This window comes from Tachyglossus aculeatus, chromosome 2 (genome assembly GCF_015852505.1).
Source record: "Tachyglossus aculeatus isolate mTacAcu1 chromosome 2, mTacAcu1.pri, whole genome shotgun sequence".
NCBI lineage: Eukaryota > Metazoa > Chordata > Mammalia > Monotremata > Tachyglossidae > Tachyglossus > Tachyglossus aculeatus.
Window position 1 is genome coordinate 13,491,463 of NC_052067.1, and position 19,108 is coordinate 13,510,570.

Consider the following 19,108-nt stretch of genomic DNA (forward strand, 5'->3'; position numbering starts at 1 on the left):
ATAATAAATAATTATTATTGTTATAATATTTGTTAATCACTTACTTTGTGTGAGGCACTGTACTAAGCACTGGGGTGGATATAAAATAATTGGATTGGACACAGTCTCTGTCCTATGTGGAGCTCACAGTCTCGATCCCCATTTTACAGCTCAGGTAACGGAGGCACAGAGAAGTTAAGTGACTTGCCCAAGGTCACACAGCAGACAAGTGGCAGAGCCAGGATTAGAATCCATGACCTTCTGACTCCCAAGCCCATGCCCTCTCTACTATACCATACTGCTTCTGTAAGCTCCTTTTGGGAAGGGAACATTTCTACCCACTCTATTGTGTTGAACTTCCCTAATTGCTTAGTACAGTGTTGTGCACACAGTAATCACTCAATAAATATCACTGATGAATTCAATATTAATCCAATGAAATGATGGACTAGTTTCCTTCTCATTTTTGAGTCATACTTCAGTGTCAATTATTTGTGACATTTTCCTTGATTTTTTTTACCCCGCTTGGAAAAGGCAGTTGATGAAGTTTGCAGTGGTCGATTGAGCGTCTCGTTCAGGCTTTGAGGTTGTTGGATAGAATATTTATGGACTGGACAGTTTCTGAAACTCCTTTATAAAGCTGCAATACATAGGATATCAATATACCCAGTGAACCGTTTGGTTCCGCATCCAGCAGAAACTTCCTACCTTCGGGTTTAAGGCACTCAATCAGCTCTCCCCCTCCTACCGAAGCAGCCCATACCCTTGGGATATCCAAGTCCATCCTCATCGCTGCATGTCAGTCTTAGCTGTTTCAGAGATGACCCCTTATCCATGTCCTCCCTCTAGCCTGGAACCCCCTCCAGCTCTGACTCTATCAGACCACCACCTACGCCATCTTCAAATCCTTACTAAAATCACACCACAGTCAAGAGGCTTTCTCTAACAAGTCCCTCGATCCCCAACTATTTGTCCTCTCTTCTGTATCACCTGTGCGTTTGGGTCTGTAACCCCTTAAGCATCATCACCCTTAAGGACTCTGATACATATCCCACCCCAGCCCAACAGCACCTAAGAACATATTATTTATTTTAATGACCATCTCTCCCGCCACATTTTAAACCCCTTAAGGTTAACAATCGTGTTTTCTGACTTTATCATATTGTACTTTTTTTTAATTAAATGGTGTTTGTTAAGCACATACTATGCACAAGGCACTGTTCTAAGTAATGGGGTAAATACAAGTTCATCGGTTGAACACAGTCCCTGTCCCACATATCCCCATTTTACAGATGAGGTAACTGAGGCATGGAAAAGTTAATAATAATCATAATAGTAATGATGGTATTTGTTAAGCGCTTACTATGTGCCAAGCACTGTTCTAAGCCCAAGATCATACAACAGACAAGTGGCAGTTGGGATTAGAACCCAGGAGCATCTGACTCCTAGGCCTGTGCTCTGTCCACTAGAGCATATACTCACTAAGAGCACTTGGAACAATGCTGAACACACAATAAATACTCAATAAATAACCATTGATTGATTATCATTTTTAGCTTTCAGATTATCCAGGTGAATTCAGCCGCTGGTGGCTTAAAGAGATGAAAACAGTAAAATATCCCTCTCAAGGTACAATTTTTGACTATTACCTTGACCATAAGACTAGAAAATTCCTGCCTTGGATGGATAAAGTTCCCAAGTTTATTATGGATATGAACACACCTTTACAGGTAGGTATGCAAAACACAGAACCCTTCCAAGACATTTTCACAGTTGTCTTACTTTCCATTCTGCAATTGATAAAGAACAAGTTTTGTTAAGATTCTCAGCATGTAGCAGATTTCCAGGTTGGAGAGAACCTTCGTTCTGAGGAAGACCAGGTTTGGATTTTATTTTTGCCACTTTCTTTTATTGTACAGTGCTAAACGCTTAGTACAGTGCTCTGCACACAGTAAGTGCTCAATAAATACGGTTGAATGAATGAAGACTGTGATGACGCCTTTCATCATGCTCTCCTTGAAATACCTTGAGTTTAAAAAACCAATTGTTGATGGTGTTTTCTTAATAACTTGTAAGAAGAGATTGCTGTGCTATGATGTGTCCCAGTAGATTTATGAATCTATAAATACTAGGAAGATCTTAATGGATACTATTGATGCACACAACTTCCCATTACTTCTGAATTGAGGAGGATTAGTGGGATTAGCCACTGTATATATGTATATATGTTTGTACATATTTATTACTCTATTTATTTATTTATTTATTTTACTTGTGCATATCTATTCTATTTATTTTATTTTGTTAGTATGTTTGGTTTTGTTCTCTGTCTCCCCCTTTTAGACTGTGAGCCCACTGTTGGGTAGGGACTGTCTCTATATGTTGCCAACTTGTACTTCCCAAGCGCTTAGTACAGTGCTCTGCACACAGTAAGCGCTCAATAAATATGATTGATTGATTGATTAGCCTGTCTGTGTCTGTCTCTCTGTCTTTGTCTCTCTCTCTCTCTCTCTCTCTCTCTCTGTTCCCCCCACCTTACCTCACTGATTTCCCACTACAACCCAGCCCACTCACTTCATTCCTGTATTGCCTGTCAATCATATTTATTGAGTGTTTACTGTACTACTACTGATAATAATAATTATGGTATTTGTTAAGCACTTACTATGTGCCAGACACTGTACTAAGCACTGGGATGGATACAAGCAAATTAGGTTGAACACAGTCCCTTTGTCCCATGTGCCAAGCACTGTTCTAAGCCCAGAGATGCAGCATGGCTCAGTGGAAAGAGCACGGGCTTTGGAGTCAGAGGTCATGGGTTCAAATTGCGGCTCTGCCAATTTTCAGCTGTGTGACTTTGGGCAAGTCACTTAACTTCTCTGTGCCTCAGTTACCTCACCTGTAAAATGGGGATTAAGACTGTGAGCCCCACGTGGGACAACCTGATCACCTTGTAACCTTCCCAGTGCTTAGAACAGTGCTTTGCACATAGTAAGCGTTTAATAGATGCCATTATTATTATTATTATGTGGGGCTCACAGTCTCAATCCCCATTTTACAGATGAGGTAACTGAGGCACAGAGAGGTTAAGTAACTTGCCCAAGGACACAGAGCAAACAAGTGGTAGAGGCAGGATTAGAACCCATGACCTTCTGATTCCCAGTCCCATTGTCTCTTCACTAGGCTGTGCTGCTTCTCTGAACAGCACTTGGGAAAGTACAAAACAACAATAAACAGAAACATTCGTTGCCCACCATAAGCTTAACTAACTCAGGGTACCTCAATCTGATCTATCTTGCCGCTAAACCCTTTCCCATATCCTCCCTCTGACCTGGAACTCCCATCCGCTTCATATCTGAGAGGTCACCACTCTCCCCACCATCAAAGCCCTACTACAGTTACATCTCAGCGTGGCTCGGTGGAAAGAGCCCGGGCTTTGGAGTCAGAGGTCATGGGTTCAAATCCCTGCTCCACCAATTGTCAGCTGTGTGACTTTGGGCAAGTCACTTCACTTCTCTGGGCCTCAGTTACCTCATCTGTAAAAATGGGGATGAAGACTTTGAGCCCCCCTTGGGACAACCTGATCACCTTGTAACCTCCCCAGCACTTAGAACAGTGCTTTGCACATAGTAAGCACTTAATAAATGCCATTATTATTATTATTATCTCCTTCAAGAAGCCTTCCTCAACTCCCTCTACCTTCTGCATTGTCCTTGCACTTGGATTTATACCCTTTATTCACCCAACCCTCAGACACAGGAATTTCATCCACGTCTGTCTAGACTATTGACATTCTATACTATATATATACTATACTACTATACTGTTACTACTATACTATACTATATGCTATATATAGACATTGTAGACTATAGACATTCTAGACTATAAGCTCCTTGTGGAGAGGGAACATGTGTACCAATTCTGTCGCAGCATACTCTCCCAAGCGCTTAGTATGTGTTCTGCATGCAGTAAGTGCTCAGTAAGTATGATTGATTGATTGATTGAATGTTCAGCCCACTGATTCTTAAATTCAGCAGCATCGCCTAGTGGACAGAGCATTATCCTGGGAGTCAGAAGGACCTGGGTTCTAATCCTGGCTCCACCATGTGCTTGCTGTGTGACTTTGGTCAGGTCACTTCTGTTTGCCTCAGTTATCTCATGTGTAAAATGGGGGCTAAGACTGTGAGCCCCGTGGGGACATGGACTGTGTCCAACCTGATTACCTTGCATCTGCCCCAGCACTCAGAACAGTGCCTGAAACATAGTAAGCGCTTAACAAATACCATAAAAAAATTTGTCCAAAATGACATGATATTGGTTGGATGTGACATTCAAATGTGACTCTCCCTCCAAATGTGGATCTTTGCAGGCAGTTCTTGTCCATACAGAAGAGACTACCCGCCTCAAATATTTCACAGATTTGCTGCTTGAAGCAGGCAAACCAATCATGCTTGTTGGAAATGCCGGTGTGGGAAAAACAGTATTTGTAGGTGACACACTTGCACATCTCTCCGAGGATTACACCGTGGCCAAAGTTCCTTTCAGTTACTACACTACATCAGCAGTACTGCAGAGTAAGTGCTTCTCATGTTTTAACAAATCTCTTCCCCTTGAACAACTGAAACAGGCTAGGGTACCATGGTCGAGACAAATAACACTATTAAAACTCAACTAATCTCCCTAATGTTCCCCTGAAGTTTTTATAAAAGTCAGAAAGGAACTGAGATTCAACCGATTGGCCAAGAGCCTTTGCCAGGGCTGAATTCAGATCTCTCAAATACCCAGCTGATCAGTTTCACCCAAGCAATGATCTTCCCAGTGAATTGTCATTGAAAACATATAAGACAATAGATGAGGTTATACAAGCAATGCACTTCAGGGGAGAATTTATGGAATTTTTCACTTGCAATATTTTTCCTTAAACATAACCCTCTTCTCAAGTTCCCTTCTCTGTTGCTAAGAATCCCCTTCTGTGGGTTAAATAGTAAAGTGGATATAGTGGCGGCTGCAGTAAAGACTTCAAAATTCTTCAACTTGGTAACAAAAAGATCAAAAACTCTATGATTTGGCTCAGGAAGATAAAACAAAGTGGGGTTGAGTTGAAAGAGTATGGTTTCTGGAGGGTAATTTTAAATACGATTGAATAGTCTTTTTAATTGAGGTTTGGGAGCGGGGAAAGGCATTAAAAATATACTCTCTCAATTGATGTTTTGCATCTTAGCAAAAAATACTTCCAGGGATTTATGGGTATGTGTGAGTTGGGTGGTCTACAGAAACTTAAATTTCACTTCAGTTGATAGTTACTTGCTCTGATGATGGTGCAGTGTAGCTTAGTGGAAAGAGCATGAGCTTGAGAGTCAGAGGTCATGGGTTCTAATCCTGCCTATGCCACTGATCAGCTGTGTGATTTTGGTCCAGTCACTTGACTTCTCTGTGCATGAGTTACCTCATCTGCCAAATGGGGATTAAGACTGTGAGCCCTATGTGGGACAACCTGATTACCTTGCATCTACCCCAGCACTTAAAACAGTGCTCGCCACATAGTAAGTGCTTAACAAATGCCATTATTATTATGATGGTGATCAGAAGTTACTTCCATTGTTTCAGAGATTCTCGAGAAGCCCCTGGAGAAAAAAGCAGGTCGTAATTATGGTCCCATAGGAAAGAAGAAATTGATTTATTTTATTGATGATCTGAATATGCCTGAAGTGGATATTTATGGAACAGTTCAAACTCACACTCTGATTCGACAGCATATAGATTCTGGTCACTGGTAAGCCACTCTCCATCATTTGATTTTATGCTAGTGGGTCGTAAGGGTAACCAACCAAAAAGGGAATGTTTCTATTGAACAATTTATTTTCAATTTTTTAAAAAATTTCTATTTGCCTAGGGTTGTTCAATTTGAAAACATCATTATAAACCTAGTTGTAAAAAAAGGTGCAGCTACAGGGAAACATTTTCAAGAACCCACTCTTCTGTCCCAGAGCCATTTTGAACTAATATTTTTGATCTCTAAATAATTACTCCTGCCGTGAAGGATGATCTGAAATTATTTTCATTTATTTTTTAGTAACTATTTAATAATGAGAATGTTCTGATCTTTTGTGCTTGGAGAATCTGATTGAGCCTAACACTGAACAGTAGAAGATGAAAGATCTCGAGGGCATCTAGTCTGGTTTCTGCTTCTAGGCAGGAATCAATCAATCAATCAGTGGTATTTATTGAATACTTTATGTGCAGAGCACCAGATTAAGCCTTTCGTAGGGTACAATACAACAGAGTTGGTAGACACATTCCCTGCCCACAATGAGCTGCTACTCTAGAGGATTGTGCCTGCATTGAACTAGCTAAAATATCTGAAGCCATGCTGGTAAAAGTGTGGTTTAGTGGTTAGAGCATGGGCTGGGAGTCAGAAGGACCTGCGTTCTAATCCCAGCTCTTCCACATGTCTACTCTGTGGCCTTGTGCAAGTCACTTAACTTCTCTGGGCCTCAGTTACATCATCTGTAAAATAGGGATTAAGAGTGTGAGTCCCATGTGGGACAGGGACTGGGTCCAACCTGACTAACTTCTATCTATCCCATTGCTTAGAACAATGCTTGACTCATTGTAAGCATTTAACAAATACCATAATTCTTCTTCTTATTATTATTGGTATTAATTTGAATTCAAAGCGGCCCTCCCCCTTCCAGCAGACCATCAGTCTTCCCACTTTCAAAGCCGTACTAAAGTCATATCTCCTCCAAGTGGCCTTCCCTGACTAAAGTCCGCGTTTCCCCTATTTATAATAATAATAATGTTGATGATATTTGTTAAGTGCTTACTATGTGTGAAGCACTGTTCTAAGCGTGCCCTCCCAGTGCACTTGGGTCTGTACCCCTTAAGCACATTGATACTCACCCCATTCCTAGCCTCACAGTGTTTACATAAATTTCCTTACACTCTGCCGCTTCTCCTATCTGTAAGTTTCTCTTAGTGTCTGTATCCTCTACTAGACTGGTTGTAAACTAATTGAAGGTAGGGATCATGTCTGTAAACTCTATTGAAATGTGTACTTTCCCCATCAAACAGTATTTATTGAGTGCTTACTGTGCACAGAGTACTGTACTAAGCACTTAGGAGAGTCCTTCTGCTCAGGTGTAGTTAAAAATTTCTTTAGAAGAAGTGTAATCCCCAATAGGATTATTGTGGTATTATTATTATCATTGCCAAATGATCTTGCTGAACCTCTGATCAATCAATATTTATGAGCAATTTTTCTGGGCAGAGTACTTGGAAGTGTACCTTAGAATTAGTAGACACAGTCCTTGCCCACAAGTGGTTTACAATCTAGACCCTCTCTCTTTCCTCCCATGGAGCTGAAATTCTATTTTTCCACCTTTCAGGTATGATAGACAGAAGATGACGCTTAAAGAAATTCACAACTGCCAGTACATAACCTGCATGAACCCCACGGCTGGAAGTTTCACCATCAGTCCTCGACTGCAGGTGCGGGGGAATGTCCGTTCGTGTTAAATCTGACTTTTTAAGCTTAGCTAGTACACTTACCCCCTCCTACTTCACCTTGCTTCTCTCCTACTACAGCCCAGTCCACATACCTTGCTCCTCTAGTGGTAATCTTCTCACTGTACCTCAACTATGCCTGTCCTGCTGCTGACCCCAGCCCACATCCTGCCTGTGGCCTGCAATGCCCTCACTCTTTAAATCAGACAGTTATTCTCCCCCAACTTCAAAACGTTATTTCAATCATTGTCAGATTTATTGAGCACTTACTGTGTGCAGATCACTGTACTAAGCGCTTGGAAAGTACAATTCAGCAACAAATAGAGACAATCCCTACCCACTAATGGGCTCACCTAAAAGCACATCACCTCCAAAAGACCTTCCCAGACTAAACCCCTCTTCTTCCTTATCTCCCCATCCCTTCTGCATCATTCTGACTTGCTCCCTTTGCTCTTCCCCCCTCCCAGCTCCACAGCACTTATATACCTATCTGTAAGTTAATTTATTTGTATTGATGTCTGGCTCCCCCCTTCTAGACTATGAGCTTGTTGTGGGCAGGGATTGTTAGTGTTTATTGTTGTATTGTACCCTCCCAATTGCTTAGTACAGTGCTCTGCACACAGTGAGTGCTCAATAAATACGACTGAGTGAATGAATAGTGAAAGGCTCCTGGTTAATCAGCCAAAACGCTGCTAATTAAATACTCTTGACCAGGTACATCAAGCTTGAGATCAAGATTCACTAGTATTTTCTTTCTATGCTCTCATTTACTGTTTCAGACAGCCTCTCCCACCTACGCGGTTATTCCTTATGCTTTATAAAAGTGATAATGTTGATGGTGCCTCTGGTCAGGAATGATGGACAAGGCCCAGGCCTGAGATGCCAGGACTGAGAACCTGCCCAGAGGAATTGATTATAGCATTAGTGACTTGCTCGGCTCCACTCACACTCTCTCATCATTGCCAATCATGTTTCCCCCAGAGCACAGAGTACCACAGTCAAGTAGGACAGACAGGGATGAAACACGTCAAGAAGTGCATTTGCAGCATGGCTTAGTGGATAGAGCACTGCCTGAGAGTCATGGGTTCTAATCATAGCTCCACCACTTGTCTGCTGTGTGACCTTGGGCAAGCCACTTCATTTCTCTGGGCTTCAGTTACATCATCTGTAAAATGAGACTGTGAGCCCCACATGGGACAAGCACTGTGTCCAACCCTCTAGACTGTAAGCTCAGTGTGGGCAGAGAATGTCACTGTTGTCATATTGCACTTTCCCAAGCACTTAGTACAATGCTCTGCCCACAATAAGCATTTAATAAGTAAGACTGAAAGAATGAATGAATGCATTTGCTTGTAGCATCCCAAGTGCTATGTGCCTTGCACATAGTAAGTGGTTAACAAATACTATAATGATTATTATTTGCATTCAAAAAAATATTTCATGTCTTTTCTTTCCAGAGGCATTTTACAGTGTTTGCTGTTCACTTCCCATCCCCTGAGGCTCTCCATTCCATCTATAGCCAGATCCTCAGGTTCCATTTCCACCAGCACACATTCAGTGCATCCGTGCTCAAGAGTGGGCCAGTCCTGATCCAGGCGACAACTGCTCTCCATCAGATAATGGTTCAAAACTTTCTACCCACAGCCGTTAAATTCCATTACATCTTTAACCTGAGAGACATCTCCAACATCTTCCAGGTACCTGGGCTGCCACTGGTCACGATCAAAGGGAAGGAAAAATTAGATCCATTCTGCACAATTGGAAAAAAAAAGTGCCTTTGGGAAATTTTTTTTTTAAATGTTATTTGTTAAACATTTACTATGTGCCAAGTACTGTACTGAGCACTAGGATAGAGTGAAGAGAACCAGGTCAATTTTTCAGGAAAAAAAAAAACTATTCTTTCACCCCACGGGAGTTTTCCTCCAAGAATTTAAGTGGTCCAAGAGGCAGAGGGGCAGAGGGGACATGCTTCTATCTTTCCTCTTCTCCTTTCGATTTCTTCAAGCTGGAGGTGTAAAACTGGTAATAGAGCTTTATGGCAAGGTTTTTATCTCTGGCAAGAACGATGGCATAAAGGGGAGCTTCCTGCTATTTCAGATCTGCCCTGGGGGCTGAGTGATCAGCATGTGCTCCCAATTATTCTGCCATTTGCCGTTGACCCCACCCCTCTTAATAAGCTTCCCACAAGGAGGGAGTTGGGGGAAACTCTGTCATCTTCCATAGTGCACATATGTGCTCCACAGAGAAGCAATGTGGCCTCGTGGATAGAGCAGGGAATCATAAGGATCTGGGTCTAATCCCAGTTCCGCCACCTGTCTGCTATGTGACCTTGGGCAAGTCACTTCAGCCCCTAGACTGTAATCCCGTGGTGGGCAGGGAACAAGTCTCTTGATTGTTATATTGTATTCTCCCAAGCACTTACTACAGTGCTCTGTACGCAGTAAGTACTCACTAAATATGATTGACTGATTGATTGACTCATCTGTAAATTGGGGATTAGTACTATGAACACCACGTGGGACCTGAACAGAGTATTGACCCACATGCTCTGCACATAGTTTGTGCTCAATAAATACAACTGAATGAATTTCTGTGTGCATCAATTACCTCACCTGGAAAATGGGGATTAAGACTGTGAGCCCCATGTGGGACAGGGACTGTGTCCAACTCGATTTGCTTGTATCTACCCCAGTGCTTAGAACAGTGCCTGGCATGTAGTAAGTGCTTTAAAAAATTTTGTTATAATTATTATGGATAACAATAGTAATAATAATAATCACCCTCCACACTGCTGTGCTTACAGCTATTTCATTCTGACATTTCATTGCTTCTCTGTGGGATAGCCTTGTTTCTCTTCCTGGTCACATTATTTGTAATTCATTTTAAGTCTTTCTGTCACTCCCATTAGATTTAAGCCCCTTGAATAGACGTCATATCTTTTGTTTCTGGTGTATTCTCACAAGCGTTTGGTCAAGCATTCTGCACACTGTAGGGGCTCAAGAAATACCACTGAACAGGTGGATGGGAGGAGAGATATATTGCTGTACTCCTTGGAGCTGTACATAAAGAAAAAGGCCCATTGTTGCTGAATCTGCTTGATGTATTTTTGTTTGATGTGGTTATTTACTGACCTGCCTGGCAAATGGAGTGCAGTTTGATAACTTTATGGTTAAGTGGGGAACAAAATATATAACTGGGGAGAATTTGAGAACCTAGAATTTTGAAAATGTATTCCTATTTTCTTCTTCAGTGTATATAAATCTGGATTACTGTTTATTCTTCAAAATGCAAAATCAGAAATTAAATGGCATTTAGTTAGAATTTGAAAGGTTTGGAATAAGTCAATTGGAAATGCAAGAACTCATTTTTATGGGTCAGACCTTGAGCATAGGAAATAATGAATGGAAGACTAATGATTTGAGAGTGAAAGTGTCTTTAGCGCTAAACTGGATGTTTGAAATCTTATATTCAGCTTCTGGAATAGACCTTTTTGGGAAGATAGTCAAATCGTTCTCTATTCCCTTTGGGCCTTTGGTATTCACCCCATCCTCAGCCCCACAAAGCTTATGTACATAACTATGAATCATTTATAGTAATGTCTGTCACCTGCTAGACGTAAGCTCGTTGTGGGCAAGTAACGTTTCTACCAACTCTATTGCATTGTACTCTCCCAAGCGCTTAATATAGTGCTCCGCACATGAGTGATCAATAAATACCCATTGATTGATTGCTTGACTGATTGATCCTCTGCCTTACTTAGTTTCTCTTCCTATAAAGTGGTTATCAGAATTCAGACCATCAAAAGGTATTTATCAAGGATGTTAAGATCCTCAAAAAGAATATGTTCATTTAGGTAGTGATGTCAGCCTTGCAATCCTATATGGAGTTTTTAAGTTTTAATGGATTTCACAATTCGAATTCCCATTACAGAAATTACTGTACCAAAGTTAAATGAATGATCATGTGTATTTTGTTATTGGAAGGAAAATTAATCTTTCTCTCATGTTTTCTCTTTCCTTAGGGAATTTTATTTGCTACTCCTGAGTGTTTAAAGGAACCAAGTGATTTCCTACGCCTATGGCTTCATGAGTCTTTCCGAGTTTATGGAGACAAAATGGTAGACCCAAAGGACTCTGATTTGTTTCACAAAAAGTTGTTAGATACAGCTCACAAACATTTTGAAGTAAGTATGTGAATGTTGGAATTTGCAGTCTTCTGGGGATTGAGACTGTGAGTCCCATGTGGGACAGGGACTGTGTCCAACCCATTTTGCTTGTATCCACCCCAGCGCTTAGTACAGTGCCTGGCATATAGTAAGTGCTTAACAAATGCCATTATTATTATTACCACTGGTAACTGGATGAATATTGCCAGTACTTACCTTTAGATTCCAAGTAGTTTTGATTCCAAAATGGCATTGGAGATCCTTGTACCCACCTATTGTGAGATTCTTCTGGAAACCCATCCCTCTTCAGTAGGCAGGAATGGATGAAATCATCCTGTTGATGTGGCATAACTTCATTTGACTCTCCCTACCTAACAGGGTATAGAAAATCATATTCTGCTCCAAAGTCCCCTCATTTATTGCTACTATGCTAATGGCCTGAGAGATCCCCGCTACTTGCCAGTCAAGGATTGGGAAGGACTGAAGAAGATTCTTTCTGAGGCTCTAGAAAGTTACAATGAGCTGAACGCAGCTATGAGTCTTGTTTTATTTGAGGATGCCATGCAACATGTGTAAGTTGACATGCTGTGATATGTTCCTCATTGAAGTAACTGTAACCCAGATTCTCTCCATTCCGAGGGCACTTAGAGAAGCAGCATGAGTGTGGCTCAGTGGAAAGAACCCAGGCTTGGGAGTCAGAGATCATGGGTTCTAATCCCACTTCTGCCACTTGTCAGCTGTGTGACTTTGGGCAAGTCACTTAATTTCCCTGGGCCTCAGTTACCTCATCTGTAAAATGGGGATTAAGACTGTGAGCCCCATATGGGACAACCCGATTACCTTGTATCTCCCCCAGCGCTCAGAACAGTGCTTTACACATAGTAAGCACTTAACAAATGCCATCATTATTAGTGGAAAGGTGATGGGCCTGCGAGTCAGAGGACTTGGGTTCTAGTCCCAGCTCTGCCACTTGCTGATTAGTTGACCTTGGGCAAGTCACTTAATTTCTTTGGGCCTCAGTTTCCAAGTATGCCACATGGGGATCCAGTAACTTTTCTCTCCCCCCCTTACACTAGGAGCCCCATGTGGGACAAGCACTGTATCTGACCTGATTATCTTGCATCTACCCTAGCATTTTGTACAAGTGTTTGGTATATAGTAAGTGTGGTGAGCAAGAGTGAATCCATTCTGTGACACAGAAGCCATTTTTTAAGAGACTGTTCTTTGGCTCCGTGAACAACAACATCAATGGAGGAATCTGAGGAAGAACTGAATTGTCTTGCTATTGGACAGAAGAAAGACTGGTGGAGGTGTGCGCTAGATAGGCTGTCTTGCACAAACAGCCTACAGGGTGGGCCTGGGGAGAAGGGTAGCCATCCCCCTAGACTTTACCCTGTAACGGACTTGTGACAGCAGGCAATCGGAGCAGTGAATCAGGACCCGCTGCAACCCCCCAAAACAACCACCATGAGTGGATAAAAGGGATAAAGAACTAGACATTGGGGGGCAGTGGCAAAGACCACCTAAGACCGATGCTGAGATGCCTATGTTATGGCCACCAGGAACCACCTAAGATTTGAGGCAGAATGACGTGCGACAGGCAGCCAGACTCCTTAAAATTCTCCGATATGGGACTATCTGAATGAACTTAGGGTGGACAATCAAATGGTAGCTCTGTGTGGTGTGTTTGTGTGTGTGTGTGTGTGTGTGTGTGTGTGTTCTTCTGCACATCTGCATTTTCCCCTTCAGTTAGACTAAGAATTGAATAAAACTTCCTGCTTTATACAGTGGTGGTTGGGTTTCACTTTCAACTTGTCACTGAGTACCTGATAGAACTAGTAGTGGGTCCTCAGTGACAGGCTCATGACTGAGTGCCTGACAAGGTTCGGCTCCATAGTGGAGGCCAAGGGTACTCTTTAGAGACGGACTCAGAGAGGTGGGGGCCTGACGGCAGGTGGAGGAAAGTTCTTAGCAGCCTGGGGGAGGCCAGGCCAGGCAAGGACCTCAGAGACCAGCTCATGATGGACCCCTCCTCCAAAATCTCCAGTGGTTGCTTATCCACCTCCTTATCAAATGAAAACTCTTCACCACTGGCTTTAAAGCAGTCCATCACCTTGCCCCCTCCTACCTCACCTCACTTCGCTCCTTCTAAAACCCTGCCCACACACTTCTCTCCTCTGTTGCTAACCTTCTCACTGTGCCTCGATCTCGCCTGTCTCACTGCCAACCCTTGGCCCACATCCTACCTCTGGCCTGGAATGCCCTCCCTCCTCAAATCTGCCAGACAATTACTTTCCCCACCTTCAAAGCCTTACTGAAGGCACATCTCCTCCAAGAGGCCTTCCCAGGCTAAGCCCCACTTTTCCTCATTGCCCACTCCCTTCTACGTCACCCTGACTTGCTCCCTTTGCTCTTCCCCCCCGCCCCGTCCCACAGCACTTATGTATATATCTGTAATTTTATTTATATTGATGTCTGTTTACTTGTATTGATGTCTGTCTCTGCCCTTTTAGACTGTGTGCTTGTGGGCAGAGATTGTCACTCTTTATTGCTGTATTGTACTTTCCCAAGCACTTAGTACAGTGCTCTGCACATAGTAAGCGCTTAATAAATACGATTGAATGAATGAATGAATGTGTGAACAGGGTATGTATCTCTATTTTACAGTTGAGGAAACTGAGGCCCAGAGAAGTTAAGTGACTTTGACCGAGCAGGCTCCTAGACCATGCTCTTTCCACTAGATCGTGTTGCTTCCCAACTTCTGACTAATCAGTATCCCAACTTTTTGAAAAGAAAGCCAAACTTCCTCCACTGAGCTCTTCTAAAGTTCAGGAGCATGGGGAGCGAGAGAAATGTGCAGAAATCACAAAGAATTTGGGGAAAATTGTTTTTAAATATTTGAGATCATATGGGGAAGAAAGTTAAAGAATCATCGGAAAAGCAGGAAGAGGGAGATGGGTGTGGGGACAGGGTTAACTGCTCTCCAGACCTATACAGTGGGTGTGGTCAGAGTGTAAAAGTGAAGTAAAATCAGCTGTGAGCACTCCCAGTTGGTTTTTTTGATAGTCTATAGTATTAATAGTATCTTTTAAGTGCCAAGAGGTTGCAATGCACTGTATTAAGCATTTGCAGAGCCAGGTTTGAGCAAATGTTGCTGGAAATTCAAATTCCAAACGCCGCGATATCTGGGTATGTCATTTGGGGGCTTTTTCGTCACTCTCTGGCCAAAACCAAGCAGGCTAGTGAGGAGGATATTCTAAGTTAAATGAGGTGCAGCTGTTCCCCCTGTTCTTAGCTCTTTGCTATATCCACCACCCTATGGTCTTTTCACCACAATCAGGTGCCGGATCATTCGAATCTTGGGAACTCCTCAGGCGAATGCACTTCTTATTGGTGTTGGTGGAAGTGGAAAGCAAAGTTTGTCTCGACTGGCAGCATTTATCTGCTCACTTGAGGTGTTTCAGATCACTCTGAGAAAAGACTATGGAATCCAGGACTTGAAGGTAAGCAGAAAGAGTCTTTCTCCTTGCTGGAGAGCAAACTTGCAATGGTACTCAGAAACAAAGATACTACTTAAGAGCTAAGGGGAGATTTTACTGTTACTGATCAAAAAACAAAACAATACAACCCAAAAAAACCCCACAACATCCCAGACTTTTGAGTGACTGTATTTTCATTGTGTTCCTTTTTCTTTATATCAGTGAAGAGAGTTGCATGTTCCTAATATTTAGTCTTGGGAAGTACTTCTCTTCATGAAGACTTTTTTTTCAGTTTGTGTTTACAGAACCTAATTTGTGTTTGCCTCTCTTTCTGTCGTCCTGCTCCCTGCCAAGAATCAGGCTTTTCTGGGCATGTGTATTGGATCCATTCTCCTAACATCTTCTCTGAGCACTCTGATACTCACCCTACCTTCACCCCTATTACCAAAGCACTTTAGCATATGTCCTTTTATTCTATTGCTTCCCCTATCTGTAATTCATTATCTGTCTCCCTCACTAGATTGTAAGCTCCTTGAAGGAAGAGATCTCATATACGAACTATGCGGTACTCTCCTAAGCATTCATTACGGTGCTTTGCACACATAAAGGGCTAAATAAGTTCCATTGATTGATTGGATTGATTTTTCGACTGAGGGTTTACACGAGTAAGTGGGTGAGAGATTGAGAATGAGGTCGAATGCCATAGTTACAACAGAAGAATTTGCATTTTTCCTCAATTTTCAGTTTTTCAAAAACAGGATACTAGTCTTTGAGAAAATTCATTTGGACAAAATTATCAACAGAAATCCTGGCAGATATTTTGCTAGCAGTTTCCTCTCTGAGAAAGCAAGCAGACAGCCTTCTTTTGAAATCCCTCATCACCATTAGTACGATTAGAACAATTCCTGATGAGGAGTTTCTTGGTGTCTGTGTTGCAGTGTCCGTTTTCCCTCTATTAAGAAGGTGTTAGCATTGTTTAGAAGCCTGTTCTCATCCTTTCCCTTTTGCCATGGTACAGACATGGCACTGCTCATTACTACTGAAAAAAATGTGATTTTATCCCCCCACTTCCAACAGAATGCTATGAGCTAAGAATATGTAACTAGAAAGAGGTGGGCAGTGGGCAGGAGAATATTGCTATCAAATTACAGGCAGTTTAATACCTCCCTCCACTCCCTCCCCACCCTCCGTTGCCACATATCAGCATTTTAACAAAACATGAATGATGGCTTTCCTTCCTCACAGGTAGATCTTGCCAATTTGTACATCAGAGCTGGAGCCAAGAACATGCCCACTGTGTTTTTGCTGACAGATGCCCAGGTTCTGGATGAACAGTTCCTTGTGCTGATTAATGACTTGTTGGCATCAGGTGATTAAACCAACACATTTCTCGAAAGATCATCCCCAATGACAAATGATCTTTGGTTTCAGTGAACTTTAAAAAGAGATAATTTGTCTTTGAGCTGTTTGCTGGGGGAACCTTTGGGGAGAAAGGTGTAAACCCAGCTAACTTGAGACACACTGCTTCCTTGCTTCTTAATGCTGAATTTTCGAGAGAGAGAGAACTTTATTGAAGGGAATGTTATTCCTAGGTGCTGTGGACTTGGTGGATTTTCAGAGGTATTCTCTCTATGAATGCACTACATGATTTGTGAAAGCATAAGGCAAACTGTGTTCCTGGCTCCAAAGAAGAGGATGTTTTAGATAGGAACGCCTTTGGAAGCATCATCTATAAACTTAGATCTGTACTCTTTGGGTACTCAGTATTCATCCACCCTCAGCCCCACAGCACTTATGTGCATATTTGTAATTTATTAATTCCAATATCTGTCTCCCCATTTAGACTGTTAACTCACTATGGACAGAGAACTGTAGTATTGTACTCTCCCAAGCCCTTAGAACAGTGCTCTGCACACAGTGCTCAGTAAATGCCATTGATTGATTGAACAATGCTGCTCACACCTAGAGGACATTCTGTTGTTTAACTTTGAGGCGGGCTCTTAATGGTTCTTCCTTCTCTTTGCTGGCAGGAGAAATCCCAGATCTTTTCAGCGATGAGGACATGGACAACATCATATCTATAGTCCGGAGTGAGATCCGAAGGTTGGGCATTATAGATACCCGAGAAAACTGCTGGAAGTTCTTTTTAGCTCGGGTGCGGCTACGACTGAAAGTAAGGAACAGTTGAATTTTCCACAAAGTCCTTTTTAAGACTGGTAATAATTGAGTGTTGGTTTCAGGACTGATAAATTAATTTGGAAACTAGTCCTGTATAGAACAAAGATTTGTGTTTCCTGCCAGGTCTGTAATGATTTGTAAGCTTATACTCAAATACCCTAGGGGCTCCCACACTGCCTGCCACCCAGATTTAATAGCAGAGAGAGCCAGCTAGCTCTTAATCTGTCCCAGATGCCATCACCCTCAAGGAGAACATTTAGCTCTGGCCAGGAAAAAAAAGCAACAACAAAAAAACCACCTGTATTCACTAACATAATTCCACCCTCCCTGTAAGCAGCGATAGTATCACCAGTCAGGGTAGGAAGAGAAGGTTGCTCAGAACACCATGGATTCAGACTCATGGAGACATGGAAATTCTGGAGTAGGATGAGGAGAAGGAAGGGAAGGGGTTTACAGTAATTTTTTGAGTCTCTATCATGTGCTGCTCTTGGAAAAGTGTAATAGAATTAAGAGGTGAAATCTCAAGTGTCTTCTTTTCTCTTCCTTCCTTTTTGTTTTTTCTCTTGCTCCCCTTATTGTTAGGCTTAACTCCCAATGTCATAATTCCTCCCTGTTTGGGGGTTGGAAAAAAGTGGACAATTATTCATTCATTCAATCGTATTTATTCTGCCCTTACTGTGTGCAGAGCACTGTACTAAGTGCTTGGGAAGTACAAGTCAGCAACATATAGAGATGGTCCCTACCCAACAATGGGCTCACAGTCTAGAAGGGGGAGACAGACAACAAAACAGAGCAAAACCAAACCAGATATAAAACAATCAATTCATCCACATATATTATTCTTTCCCTATTCAATGTTTGTGAGTAAATATGGTATGGAGAATAGAAAGTGAAGCGAGTAGCTGCACATTCTATTTAAGTTGTAGGGAAATGTTTTGAAGTGCTAAATCTATCCTCAAGTTTGTGCTAGTACTCCAGGACCACCCAACTAATTTAAAGAAGTTATAGGGTAATAAAAACTGTTGGCTGTTAAGTTGAGTCTGAGAGAAGTATACCATTCACACATTCCAGCATGTGGGCTGCCAGATTGTTTGAAAAACTCAGATGCAAGTGTCTACATGCCTTAGTGGCTGGTGAGACTTTCAAAATCATCTTTTTCCTGTGCTCTTTCACTTCAGTCAGAAAAGGTATTTATTGAGCACTTACCTTGTGCTGGGAACCTGCTATACTAAGTTTTTGAGGGACTTCAATAGAATTAACAGCTATGTTCTTGGCCCTAAAGGAACTTACTATCTCACATCATTCTTTTCTTTATGGAAAATGGAATCAGAAGTGAGGGGAGAGATTTTCATTATATTTCACATTGTACTCTCCAAATCGCTTAGTGCAGTGCTCTGCAGGTAATAAGCCCTTATTACATATCTCTGATTGAAGATTGCTCTGAAAGGTTTAATGCGTTTCTGAGACTAAGTGGCTCGTGAATCTGTCATTCTTGGTTAGGTAGAAACTTTGAGTTGGTCATCCAGTCACTTGAAAACAGCAAAGTATTGGGGGATTTTATGTGACAACTTGTAGATTGTGGACTGGAAGTTCTTGTGGGCAGAGATTGCATCTACTAACTCTATTGTAGTTTCCCAAGCACTCAGTACAGCTCTCTGCATACAGTAAGTGTTCAATAAATACCATTGATTGGCTGAAATTGTTCACTCTGGGGCAGCAGTTAGGCCATCATCCTGCCCCGGCCACAGTTGGCCCCTGAGTCATCTCAGGGATTGATCCTTCCACACTGCAGGAGGAC

General features: G+C 42.0%; 1 protein-coding gene across 1 annotated transcript in view; it reads left to right on the top strand.

Annotated features, from left to right (window-relative positions):
- The window catches only part of DNAH11 (dynein axonemal heavy chain 11), a 284,335-nt gene that overhangs the window by 134,323 nt on the left and 130,904 nt on the right, over nt 1-19,108 (top strand). Inside the window, exons 48-57 of the mRNA XM_038761352.1 lie at nt 1,536-1,709; nt 4,352-4,556; nt 5,590-5,755; nt 7,371-7,473; nt 8,946-9,185; nt 11,510-11,671; nt 12,032-12,225; nt 14,994-15,156; nt 16,378-16,501; nt 17,163-17,305. Of these exons, the coding sequence (XP_038617280.1) occupies nt 1,536-1,709; nt 4,352-4,556; nt 5,590-5,755; nt 7,371-7,473; nt 8,946-9,185; nt 11,510-11,671; nt 12,032-12,225; nt 14,994-15,156; nt 16,378-16,501; nt 17,163-17,305 (1,674 nt within the window). The remainder of the gene's footprint in view (nt 1-1,535; nt 1,710-4,351; nt 4,557-5,589; nt 5,756-7,370; nt 7,474-8,945; nt 9,186-11,509; nt 11,672-12,031; nt 12,226-14,993; nt 15,157-16,377; nt 16,502-17,162; nt 17,306-19,108) is intronic.